The 13494-nt window shown below is 38.2% G+C and overlaps 1 protein-coding gene across 5 annotated transcripts in view; it reads right to left on the bottom strand.

Annotated features, from left to right (window-relative positions):
• HELZ (helicase with zinc finger) overlaps nucleotides 1-13494 on the bottom strand; it is an 85529-nt gene that overhangs the window by 40008 nt on the left and 32027 nt on the right. For all 5 annotated transcript variants that reach the window (XM_014255758.2, XM_014255757.2, XM_005526665.3 and 2 more), the window contains 4 exons: nucleotides 11398-11665; nucleotides 6548-6881; nucleotides 2674-2804; nucleotides 204-383 (listed from right to left, as the gene is read on the bottom strand). In XM_014255758.2, coding sequence (XP_014111233.1) covers nucleotides 204-383; nucleotides 2674-2804; nucleotides 6548-6881; nucleotides 11398-11665 — 913 coding nt within the window. The remainder of the gene's footprint in view (nucleotides 1-203; nucleotides 384-2673; nucleotides 2805-6547; nucleotides 6882-11397; nucleotides 11666-13494) is intronic.

A 13494-nucleotide genomic window follows, 5' to 3' on the forward strand; every position in this document is an offset into this window, starting at 1 on the left:
TTAATTAGTTTTGTTCTAAATGGCAAATACAGGCCAAGATTATAAAATTACTTTATCATCCCAAACAATGATGGATGGCTTGGGTTTTTTGGTTTCTAAGCTGGGTGGAAACTCTGTATTTCTATCTTTGACTTGAATTTCAGCAAAAAATCACATCCTCCCTGCTAGTGGGGTCCTGCTGTGTGTTCAGTGCCCCCTCTCACCTGGTGTCCTGCTGCTGGAGGATGTGCTTGACTGCCTGAGCCAGAGTGAAGGTTTTTCCTGTCCCATAGGGACCGATGATAAGAACAGGAGGCAGTTGTATGGAGAGTGGGGTGGTGATAGCCAGAACAGCCTCTTTCTGCTTCGCGTTCAGCCGAGGGTCCAACTGCTCATCCCATTGTCTGGGAAAAGGAGGCCACAGAGGTTACAAACAGGAGCCCTCACAACCCACTGTCAGGCAGAAATTAAACCAGGGATGATTTCAAAGGCATTAAAGGAACTGAAGAGCCTTTACAGAGCTGCTGTATGGACTGTGTCACATGAAACAAATCAACAAATCTAGCAAAACAAATGCATGCTTTAATCCTAAAAATTTGCTATTTGCAATAAATCACTTGGGGGGGTGGCTTCAACTTATTCTCAAGTTACATCATCCCACCTCACAAGAGTTAACCTGCAGAGCACACATTTTAGAAGAAGGACATACTGCACCATTCCCTGATAACAAAGGTAGGTAAACATATAATGATTTTTGTACTCTTATCATTCAAATAATAGTTTCATTAGTTATGTTTTTTCCCTGCAGCATTTACACTGTCAAGTTTAAAAGTAAGCAGTTACACAACCCCAGGGCTTGGTAGAAGTTATCTAGAATCAAATTTTAAAACTACTGGCTACCAATTAACTACAAACTTCTTTTTTTTTTTTTTTTTTTTTTTTTTAAGATGATCAGGGCACATACCTCTAATGGGAAAGCAGTCTTAAAAAAGGGATTTTTGTTGTAAGCAGCCAGTGATGCCAGCATTGGGAGGAAGATGCTTTCAAAAAATTCCAGCAAGCATAAGAAGTTGAAGATTTCTAGACAGAGTTTTTAATATTCCTACTGACAGATTTAAAAGTAGACGTGCATAGTAAAAAACACCTGTCACTGCTGCACATATGGCCATACTTTAGTAATGTGATCTGCTTTGGTACAAGCACCACACTTCCTACAGACTGGGAAAGTTCCTGTTCAGAAGTAGTTAGCAACAGGGAGCAAGATCAAGAGGGAATTGACTGAATTTTAACTTTTAAGATGACTATGAACAACAAGCTGGCAAGAGACTAAGAAATACAGGAAAGGAACAGGGACATAAAACAGAAACAGAAGAAAAACAAGAAAGTTTGGAGTTAATTTGATTCTCAAGGAAGGACAAATCAAGCTACCAGATGGAACTGACTTAAACTGAACTATAATCATTGTCTTTTATTTATGTAACCAAAATATACAAAACATTATACCAACATATCAGCTACAACTGGTATGTACATGGAAGATAAAAGTTCTATCCTACTTGACTTACCTCCTTTTTACTGAAATCACTGCTTACTTCCAAACTATTCTTAAACACTATTTCCTTGTAAGAATCACTCAAAACCTAATTAAGTCACTGAACAGATTGTCACTGACCTCTATTAGCTTTGCAGTAGCTCTAAACAGAACTTCTTCCTCTCAGTACTGTCAAAGCTCTGATGCACACAGTGATCATCCAACCCAAAACAGTGATCCCACCCTTCTACTGGATCTGTTCTTACACTTCCAGAAACAAACTACAATTTTTTCCAGTGTTTTTTTGTGTTACAGTATCTCACCGTCTCAGCTTTCTGACAGACTGTTTTCCTTCTAATGCCTGGGCTATCTCTGGATTTGTCCTGCACCACAATCACACTCCTAATTCTCACCTTCAAGGCCCCACACAACTCCTCCCAAGCTGTACAGACTATCAGTTCCACATTCCTCTCATTTCCCTGGTCTCCAAGCACAGAAAGCTCATGCCTCTTTTTTCAGGATCAAGAATTACTGACCATATTCCTTGAGCCACACAGCCTCACATTCCTCCTCCCTAAGTTTCCTCTTCCAGACAAACTATTTTCACTGCATCATTTCTTTAGAAGTATTTATATAACACAGGGGTTTATAATTTCATAAAGGAAGCTGTGAGATATGTATAGAAAGAATCTCTGGGCTGCTTGCAAGAGGAAGGCTGGACCTATAAGAGTCACTGCCATACCTTCCATAACCCTCTGGGATATATCCAAAAAAAATTATTAATGGATCAGCCCTTGCAAACAGGACTCTGCACACTTGGGACCTTGCTCAAACCTCTTGAAACTGGCACTGACATTCCTATAAAGTACAGTATTTCCAGATGAGGACTGCAGCACAGAAATTAGCAGCAGGTTTGTTTTCTGCAGCCACAGTAGAACTGTGATGCCTCCAAACCCCCAGGGAAGCCCCACTCAGTGGGTTCTGGCCCTGGGAGGATCATTGCTCTTGTTTTATTTAGCACAGTTTCACTCCCTCCTCTGAACGCCTCAGCACTAATGAGGAGCATGGCTTGTTTCCTGTTTGAGGACAGATTTCAGCCATCTGCTGTGAGAAATTCAGTGCTGCATTCCCCCCCAGCCTTTGATTTTAAAGTATTCATGTACCTGTTGGGACTCCAGGGTATGGTGGGAGTCATGCTGACATCTGGAAACAAAATGCTGTTGTCCTTAATCCTGTCCAAGGCATAATGCATTTCACAGAGGGGTAAGCGGTTCAACTGGAACTGAAGTTCAACCTGCACAACAAACCAATGAAGAAACAGAGAGGTGAACAAAAAGGATTCGTTTAGAAAATGCTCATTAGACTTTCCTGTATGTGATACATTTTTATCTTCCTGCACACCTCTGGCTCTCAGAAGGAAACAGCAAACAGCATTCAATCCAAATGTGACAAATCTGTTTATCTGTGATAAAACTAACTTGCTTTTTTTTGCTCTTGTTTTGAATCAAAGATAAATAAAGCATTTTCTCTAATTTGATTTTGGTGTTTGACTTTTAAGATTAGATTCCACTGTACCTTCAGAAAAAAAAATAAAGGGAAAGCATTCTTGGAATTTTTGGGTTTTTTAATACAAAAAACACTCCTGAAAAATATTATTGTCCTAATACATTGTTTTTACAAATGTCAGCTTTCATCTGTTATTGTAAGAACAACCTCAAAAAAATGTCAGGCCAGAAATTTCACCAGATCAACAGATGACATAAATCAACAAAAGTAAACCCCAAACATCTCTAGTCAAATACATTGGTATGGCATAATTTTTCAGTTTTATTAGGACTGCCCAAAAGTTAATTTCTAACAATTAGCTGCTCACCAATACATTGTTTTTGTTCTCTCAATTACAGGTGTTTCAATGCTAGTAAATAAAAGATATTGCCAACATAAATTCTGGTACAAAGCCAGAAACATCACGCAGAGCACTTAACAATCCTGATTCAATTCAGAACAGAACAATGGATAGTGAAAGTGGTTGACACATAAACACACACTGAAAGGGTAAAGAGAAAAGTACATTCTAAATTTGAACAAGAGATAAAAGCAGCTCCTGGGGAAATTACTCATAAAAACAGTTCACTCAGATTATCATTTACACGTATTTAAATTTGCAGTAATTAATCTCTCCAGAAACAAATTAATCTGATCAGAGTATTATGCCGAAGAACTCCACATTCACAACAAAACAGAAGCCTTTTGACAAAATTTGACACAGATCTGCACTAATAAAAACCAGCAGAAAAACACCAAAAGCTGCTGAAAAACTTCAAGGGACTAATACACATTTTTAGGTTTACTTCCAAAGCACTGCTGTCACTGTATATTTATATAAATACTGTGCTACAAATCTAATAAGCATTTTTGATTAAATAGGAGTAAATAAGTTTCTTTCTGAGATTTACAGTGAGTGTGAACATGTTACCAACAGCAGCCACATTACTGCAACCTGTAATAATCACCTGTCGTAATCCTCCTGAGGGAAAAGCACCCCTCATTTACCTGGAAATATCAATTATTTAACAATTTCTATGGCCATTTGTACCGAGAGATTTCACAACCACCTGACAGAAGCTGTTTCTTTCCTTTAGGAAAGGAGAGGAGAAGAAGAGAACCAGAGCAAAGATGAGCTGAATGTGGTCCATCAGCATCATCCCAACTGAAGGTGCAGCCTCCCATGGCATCCCAGAGAAAAGCCATGGAGCTGGCAGTCATTCCAGATGTAACCCCATGCCCACAGCAACAATCTGGTCTGGTAATTTTCTCCTCTAGCTGGTTTAATGTTAGGCCATTCTTACTTAATTACACTTTATCTCATGGTAATTGGTGCTACCAGCCAGAAAGTTCAACAAACACAAAGCAATACTAGAATATATTTTTACAATTCTCTTTTTTGACACTTTATATAAAACCTTAAGAAATCCTTGACAGTTAAAAAGGAAGGACAGAAGGAAGGAAAAGTGATCACTTCTCTTTCAAACCTATATAAACTTCTCTCAGGAACCTTCTCCTACAGAGGAGAATTCCTCACACAGAGGAATAATTTATCCTTTTAGATTTAACTACTTGTTGTACCTGACATTCCTTTATCTGCCCACAAAGCCCCTTCCCACCACAGGGATCACTCTGGTGTACCAGTAATGTTTACTACTTGCAGATCATCTCCTTCAAAAGCCTTTGTAAATCAGCATTTTCTTTTTCCTACTCTTATTTCAGTATTACAGTGTTGGTATCATTATGTAGCATGTTAAATCAACACTAGCTTTACTGTAAATAAACAATGTTTGTTTGTATCCCTGCAGAGTGTAGCCATTAACTTTCCATCTCTGGCAGATATAGAGACATTAAATATTCATCTTGACTATCACATTTTACAGCAAGACATACAACCATAAGTCTGAAGACAAGGGCAGCAACAAATCTGACAGCGTTAAGCATGGAGATCACAAAGGTGTTTGGAACTGCTAAGAAAAGTTTTTTTAAATAGGACACAAGAAAATTCAAGAATTCTTTTTCCACCTTGTGCAATTTGTGCCAACCTGTCCCTCAGCCCCATTCTGCACAGCAGGGTCGCACTCCTCAGGAGTGAGAGCACAGCTCATCCTGCCCTCGAGCTCCTCCCCAAGCTCTGTCCTACCCATCCCTCCCCAGCCACATCCTGCAGATGTTTGGGAAAGATTCACATGGCAATGGTCCCAAACTCGTGGTTTGATCTATCTGGGGAAAATATCTTTGCCCAGACAGACCCAAGACTGACAAAAGGCCACACAACCTAATGTGGGCAATTTAAATGCAGAAAAACTGTGATGCTCATCTGGGTGACACTTTAACAGCCCCTTCTGGGATTCCAAGCAAGGTGCCTGGCATTAAATACCTCCTATTATCTACCTGCATTCACTGCTTTCTTAACAGCTTGTGATTTGTTTTGCTTTTAATGCTACTTGGATGGAATCAAATAGTTCTGTTTGTTGTTGCAGAGTACTGAATGAAGCCATCTGGGAAGGAGAGGCATGTAACCTGCTTTAATATACATTCCACAAACAGAAAACAGTGGGAAAGGAAGTTAATCCATTGCCAGGTTCACAAAGCAGGACACAGAGCAGAGGAACCACTCCAAAAATAAAAGAGTGGCAGCAGCCACGGTGCTTTAAAGTTCACTCCACCCCACCTTTATGAACCGTTTACCTGATAAAAGCAAAACAAGGAACCACCAAGTAACTGAGGCTAATTGTAAGAGAAAAAGGAATGAAACTACTCAACTTATCCAAAATCCACAGAAATCAAAGCAGTTTTATCAGTGTTTGAGAATCACATAGGGAATATCAACTCTACTGAAGAGAGCAGCAAAACCTCCAGCATCTTTAACAAGAACTGTACATGTAAATTACAACCCCCTCAGTTCTAAAGTGAAGATTGCTTTCCGAAATTTCAGTTAATACTTATTCATAAAAAAATCCTCATAATTAAAATTCATTCAAATATAGGTAATGCTTGAAGAATCTGGCCACCAATTCAGTGATAAACATATAAAGTACTAAATGATTTCACAAACAACTTTAGGACCCAATTTCTAATGCAGAATACATCTACTGCCTTGGGCCGAGATTTATAAGACACTCAAGGAAAAATGAGCCAGTTCCTGAAGCCTCAGCTCATTTTGCATTCCAGTCAAGTTTCAAATACAATCAATTAGTAAGTTTAATTATTGTTTTAAGAAAACAAACACAAAACCTAGAGCTCAGAACGACATAAGCCTTCCCACACCAATTATCCATGTTAAATTAAGACATTAGGATTCTTGCATATGTTTCCCCAAAACAAAATAAATGGGATGAGATAAACCTTGGGTGAAAATGCATTCATTCCAGACAATTCCAGTGACTGTAATCTGAGGTTATTTCTGTTTGGTAAGCACATCAATTATGGAGGCAAAGCAAACACAAGGCCAAGAGCTCTGACACCACAACCACCTCCACCCAGACCTACCTGCATTTCACAATCTGCCCGAAGATTCAGCTCCTCGCAGCACTCCCTGGATACCCTCAAGAAGATATAATCTTTTGTCTTCTCCTCAATAGCTGCTTCATAAACCTTCTCTTTGGTTCCTTGGGTCTGTGCTGACTTTTCTTTAGTGACAGGCAATAAATAAACAGCATTGACTTTGGTCATCACCAGCCGTCCAGCCAAAGTGTCTTCAGAAAGCGTCTCAGTGAGCTTAAAGCGGCCAAAAAGTTGTCCATTTTGGGCATATTTTGCACCTCCAGAAACACCAGTGAGCATGAAGCTTGCTACAATCTGCAATTGCACTTTTATGTTGAACCTGAGCAAGAAAACATCGAGTCAGTGCACAAAAATGCTCACAGATTCTGAAATTACAGGCGTTCAGAGTGAAGATTCACTTCATTAATTAAATTTTAAGTATGAACAAGTACAGTCAAACTGGCCCTTTGTAAATATGCAAACAGCAATTATCCACACTTCTTCCTTTTGACTGTAGCCTCTAAAGTATACATTTTAAAGAATCAACATCTATGAAATTTTAAAAAAAGAAACCTCACAAGAGAGAAACAAATACTAGATACTAATAAAAGTTCAGAGTGAATGAATTACATGTCCTAAAGCAGCAAAAATATGTATCTAAATAGTCTGTATTCTTATGGTGGGTATGCAAGGGGAGACAAGCAGGGAAATAACAGAGCAAGATTCATATTTATCCCATCTGTCTCTTCCAGGCTGCACACCAAAGAGAGCAATCTCCATCTTAAAAATGGTCTTATACCTATAATTCAGAGGGATTGATTAAAATGCATTGAAACAAATCAGATTATAGACATTAAAATGATGTAATTTTATTTGAAATGAGAGGATGGCATCACTGACTCAGCCCTATAAACCATCTATCCACAGAATTCCCATTAGCAGCAGCTTCCTCCTGTAATCAGAGATGTAACAAATTCATCCTTTGCAGCTATCATTTTCCAGAAGTCACATGCACAAAACATTAAAGTGACTTATTAGCACGCTTTATTGACCTCTCACCAATAAAAAGTAATCTCTTCCTAGTGCATTGGGGATTTTAAAACACATTGCTTCAACCTGGTTTTAAAAATAACAAAGGGGGAAAAAAGTCTGACAACAGAGTAACAATACTCCGTTCTGTTCTCATCCACAGCTTTTTCCTAAATTTGCAACAAATTACAGAAAAAAAGTAAAACCCATTCATAAATGAAATAAAACTTCTTTGAAAAATACATTCTTTTCTTATAATACTTTCATATTCAAACTGGTTTTATTTGGTCTGTTATTCTTATCATTTGTATTTTAACCTAATAAAGTGGTAATTGCTCATTTAAGCCCTGCAGTATCAATAATCATAAGTCACTAACAATGAAACCCAACATTTTAGCTTGGTAATTAAACATCTACCAAACCAATCAAATATATTTTTTTAGACCTGGCAAATCACGAATCTTGCACAAAAACTGCAAGTTTGCCCCCATGTGGTAACAGCTGCTTTTTTACAGAACATGGGCATTGTCAGATCTGAATTTCCCAGTTCTCCAAAAGCAAGGGAAGTTTTCTTACCTAACAAGGATCTGCTTGGTTATCACTGACCACAAAGGTTACTGCACAAGCTACAGTGAAAGCATTAACCCAATCCCTCCCTTTCCACATCACACATCAATAAAAACCCCATAACAGAAAACCAATAACAAAAACCTAAGCTTTCTTCTATTGAAGTGCTGCACTATTCCAAAGGAGCTATCAGCAAGTCAGCAACATCTGTAACAGTTCATATCTCCTTGTTAAAACACTATATAAAACATTTAACTGAGTAACAAGGGCTGGGAATTCTTACTGAGATACAATAATTTGCTTCTGTGAATTTATTTTATTGAAACTTCCCTAAAGTTGATCCCTATGCTGCTGAATATGTATCAGCTGAAATTCAGATTTATAAAAACATGCTGCAAAACAGTTTTATTGCATTTCTAAGACAAGGCAGAGGTTAGTGTTTTCATAAATGACTGAACTGCATCTGCTGTGCGAATCTCAAGTTTAGATTACCAAGCAATTTCCATTGAGCAAGCTGACACCTTCTGGCAAGCTACAAAACTACAAAATCCTCTCAGGATTTGATTTTTAAAAAATCAGAAGTTGCTTCTTTCATCCATTTCTCACCCTTGCTTTGCAGGGTTAGACAAAATAAGGTTTTCAGCAAGTTGTTTTAAAAAAAAAAAATCAAAAAAACCCTTTTATTTCTTCCTAAGCCCTGCAAATGCCAGCCTACCTGCAGTGTTCATGAAGCAGCTACAAGAAAACCTGTTGTTCATATTTAAAACCACAGAATAATTATGAAGGATGACTTCATAAATCATTAATCATCCAGTACCAATGCAAACAATAAATTCCCCAAAGGCAAACAAACCCATTCTGGCCAAAGCCCCAGGTGCCACTTTGCAAAAGCACATTCAGCACATTTGCTGTGACACTGACACCTGCAGGGTTCAGGGTGTGCTGTGGGACACCTGCCTGGGGAGTGATCAATGGAACACACAGTAATGATAAAAGCAAATTTATTTTCCATCAGAGCCAGTACTTGATGTGTTGAAGCCTTGAGGATAAATCTGCTCTGTATTTCTGGGAGCATGGAAGGAACTGTCTGTCACCTCACACCCTTTAATGCTCATACAAGAAAATGTTCCAGTCACTCTAACAAGTCTATATTGCTTTTCTCTTCAGTGCGCAAGACAGAAAGGAAGAGTTTTAAAACAATGAAAGGATATTTACACTTTCCAAAACCCAACTACTATCAAGATTGGAACATTGCTTTACTTTTCCTCAAAAACAGTGTGTTTGCACTTGGAAATTCGACAGCAGTGACCCCCTTATTATTCTGTGATACTCATGTGGAGTAACTTGTATAAATGTCTCTTGAAATATTAAAATAAACACAATTTAGAAGTAAAGTTCTTTGAGACTGTCCAGAACTCCCTTATAACTGAATTTAAGGTATGTTCCAGGCACTGCAACTTTCACCCAATGCTGTCCAGTTCCACTCAGGTGATTCCATATAAAGTCTGAAGCAGTGCTTTCCTAGGAAGTGAGAAACCATCGACATCCCTAAAACCCCACTTGGATCTGGACTGCAGCCACTCGTGTTACTCCAGTGCTGTCAGAAGACCACGCTGCCAATCCTACTACTTCTACATTGTACATTCACAAAGCCTTCAAAGCGCAACAGCTCATCAACACTGTCACTGTAGCACCACTTCAGAGGTGTTACAACCCACTTGCATCTGGATTTCTCAGCCCATTTCCAGGCTTGCAACCCTGACACTCTGCTAGAGAATACCAAGTGTGTGATCTTAGCCACAGAGGAGTGGAAATGTCTGATGGTTTGAGCCTTGTTGCAATAAAGTGGGTCAGCTACAAGATCAAAAGAATATTTGTCACCAACACTATCAAAACAGAAGATTTCAAGAACATTATTAACACTTACTTATAACTTATCAAGCAATAAATTGCTGCTGCACCAAACAGTCCAAAGGGGAAGCATTGCATACAAGATACATTTATTTTTCTTTCAGTTCTCCAGGTTTACTGCTCTTTGGTTTCCTATGAGGCATGAGAGTGCAACTCCTAAGGTGAAAATTCTATCAGTAGAAATACTGCTCATGTTTTAATGGTATTTCATAATATTTACTTTAAATCCACTTTTATTTCAAAAGGCCTTAGAGGAGTCAACCTGTTTATAAATATGTATGATGGAGAATATTTCTGTAAGCTGGAAACAGTGTTCAAGCATGAATCCTCCATGTGTTAAGACTTCAGCTCAAGAGCAGAGTGCAGAAGTGATAAAAGATAAGAAACAGCTCAAATACTGCCCTTCAGCTGAGATTTAAAAAGAAATTTAAATTTTTTTTCTGCTTTAAAAGCAATGGCAATACAATTACTCATAGTATTTTCTTTCTAAGTTCTAGAGGGTTGGTTCAACTCAATCTCTGTAGCTCCAGGAATGGTTCTTCATCTTAAAAAAAACTTCCTGATTTGGAACTTCAAGTAACTGATAAAACCAAATTTCCTACCAAATTAAGCTAAAATTATGTTCTATCTTTTAGACTTTCCATTCTGAGTAGTGACAAAATTCTAAAACTCTTTACTACCACATGAATGGAGGAAAAAGTTTTGACCACAAATATTAAACTACAGAAAAAAAGTCCACATGAAGGTTCACATCTTCTTCCTGAATTCATATTTTTCAAGCATCTACACCAGTTGGGTAATTTGTACATAACACCTAAAGACACAACAAACCAAACAATGCATATTATATGCCTTTTATTAGGAACTTTTACTCCTAAAATTATTGTTTCAACTATAGGTTGAAACTGGGTGTCAACCTATTTAGGAAATAAATAAAATCAGCTGCCACATCATCACAAGATCGTCTGATCTACCCACAATTCAACCCTTTTTACAAAGATTTTATATATTCCTTTGCTATAACCTACTTTCACACAGGAATAAAAATGTAACTATTACTAATATATTGTTGTATAGACAGACAAAAAACTAGAAAGAAAAATAATTAACAAAACCACGTCCAACAGCTGCTTAGTGCCTGCAACTGACTGATACATACAGCTTGTTTTCAATGAATTAGCAAGAATTTATATTTAAGTGCTAGTGACCTTTACCAAACATTACTATCCCCAGACTGGTTCAGTTCAAAGAAACAGGAAACCTCAGTATGTTAAAAGAGCAGGTAGCTTTAATGAAAAAAGCTGTCACCTTCATTTTAATAGGAATATTTTTATAAAGGAATCACTTACTTGCTGACTTCCTTATACTGTGCTATTTCCTCAATATAAAGGAGGTCGTGGAGCCGTGACTGATAGTTGGTCTTGGTCAATGATTTGTCCAGGACAGATTGTGTGAATAGCTGGTCAGCAGACAGAGGGATTTGGTATCTGGTGAGAAGGCTCTTCTCCAATTCAGTAGTTTCGTTAGGCTCAAACTCGACAATAGTCTTGGATGTGGAATCCCAGCGCTTGGCTGTGGTCAGGAGCTGTTGCCGCGCGTGCATCAGGTATTCAAGGTCTGCATGGACACACACAGCAGGGAAGGTGAGCTTTGTTTTTACAAACCCCAGCTGGATTGTTTTTATTTCCAAAAAAAAAACAATCAAACAAAACCCACTAGTAAAGCCAGAGATACCCACACATAGGCAGAATCTCCTCCGCCCAGGGGTTCACTGCTGGTATTTACTATCCCCACTTTTCAGGTGTGCACAGAGAGCAAACAGGCTCTCCAAGAGTATCAGCAAATAAGACATTCTATAGGAAGCAATTAGAATTAATAAAGACAAAAACATCACTTTTATTTAAATAATCACCAACAGCTTTGAAGGACTTGGCACTGCGATACGCTTTAAAACCCAACTGCAACATCCGCTCATTTCAAAAATATTAAATAGTGAGGAACCCTACAATGTACATTATAAAATTTATAAGGTCATAAAAACAAGTTGAAAAATCAGCTGGTAAGGAATCATCACAATTGCAATACTGTGAAAGCCTTTTAAAAAGTTCTAAGGCCCCCTAATCTGGGTGTGGTGCAGACAGTTACATAAAGTAACCAAAGCTACTTCACTAAGCAAAACTGGGAAATGTAACCTAACGTCATATAAAATTAGAAAATTCAGAGGAAATTAGTTTTTCAGTACGCCCTGATTTCAGGGACCACATAGCTTAGATGAGAAACAGAAGACCATGCACATGTCTACAGCCACCCAGAATATATCCACTAATACCACAAAACCAATATGACAACAGTGAATCAGTTAAATTGCAGAGCTGAAAATATTTGGCATTTAGAGTCAAGCTATGCTATCTTAATGTATAATATCTGAGTAAGATTTAACATAGGTATCCAGGATATCACACCAACGCTGAAAATGTGCAAAAAAGACATTTTCAAATTCAAATTAAATGCTTAACATCATCTTGACTGTCTTTAGTCTAAATAAGAAAAAAACCCAGCATTTCAGCAAAAGTAATCTCCGTTCAGCTTGACTGTGACTACAGGAACATGGCTTATCTTACTCACTGATCTCATGTGTTCACTAAGAAGACACATTTAAATACATCCCTCAAGCCTGAACCATACTAGTAGCTACAGTTGTATGGCAAGAAAGTCCAAGTTTGTGTGGTTTGTGTGTCTGAAATAACATCACCATAAATGAAGCTTTCTCTGCTACAAAGCAAACCTCAGATCCCAAAAGCTCAGTAATTATGCTGGGACTGACTCCTTGCTCACTGGAACAACAGCCATTTAATTCCCAGCACCGGAGAGGCTTTCCCTGGAAGCCTGACATAAACAGTTCCTAGCACAGATTGCACACACAGTGACACTTTCTTAAAGATCAATTAGTACATAATCAGTGCACAAGAAACTTCCTACAGCCCCCTTTTTCTGTTGTAAATAAAGATTTCAAAATGCAGAATGGTGGCTCCTCTATTAAAATATTTTCATGTTGACCTTTCATTCCTGCCTGAACATCTTGACAGGGCCCTGAATTACATGTAAACATAGAGATCTTGGGCACCTTTCTGTTAGAAAAGCATTTCCACAAGATCTCAATTCACACATACCAAAAAGTAAAAATTACAGAATTGGACACAGATCTGATGTAGTTATCCCTTTCCCTTGTCTATTACACACCCTCTCAGATGACACAGCAAAAAGCCCAGGATTCTGTAGTTAAAATTATCTAAAAAGCTCTTAACACTCTTTCCTTTTGAAGTAAGTACTAGTGATGACCTGCCTGAAGACCTCAGTGTCCCTGTGCACACAGACAGGCAACATGTGAAGGAAACAGCAGCACTTGATGCTGGGAGCTGCTACCTCCAGCTCATCCATCACCTTCA

Source organism: Pseudopodoces humilis, chromosome 21 (assembly GCF_049639895.1).
Source record: "Pseudopodoces humilis isolate 2021_Gansu_Grassland_sample_001 chromosome 21, ASM4963989v1, whole genome shotgun sequence".
In the NCBI taxonomy this organism is placed as follows: domain Eukaryota; kingdom Metazoa; phylum Chordata; class Aves; order Passeriformes; family Paridae; genus Pseudopodoces; species Pseudopodoces humilis.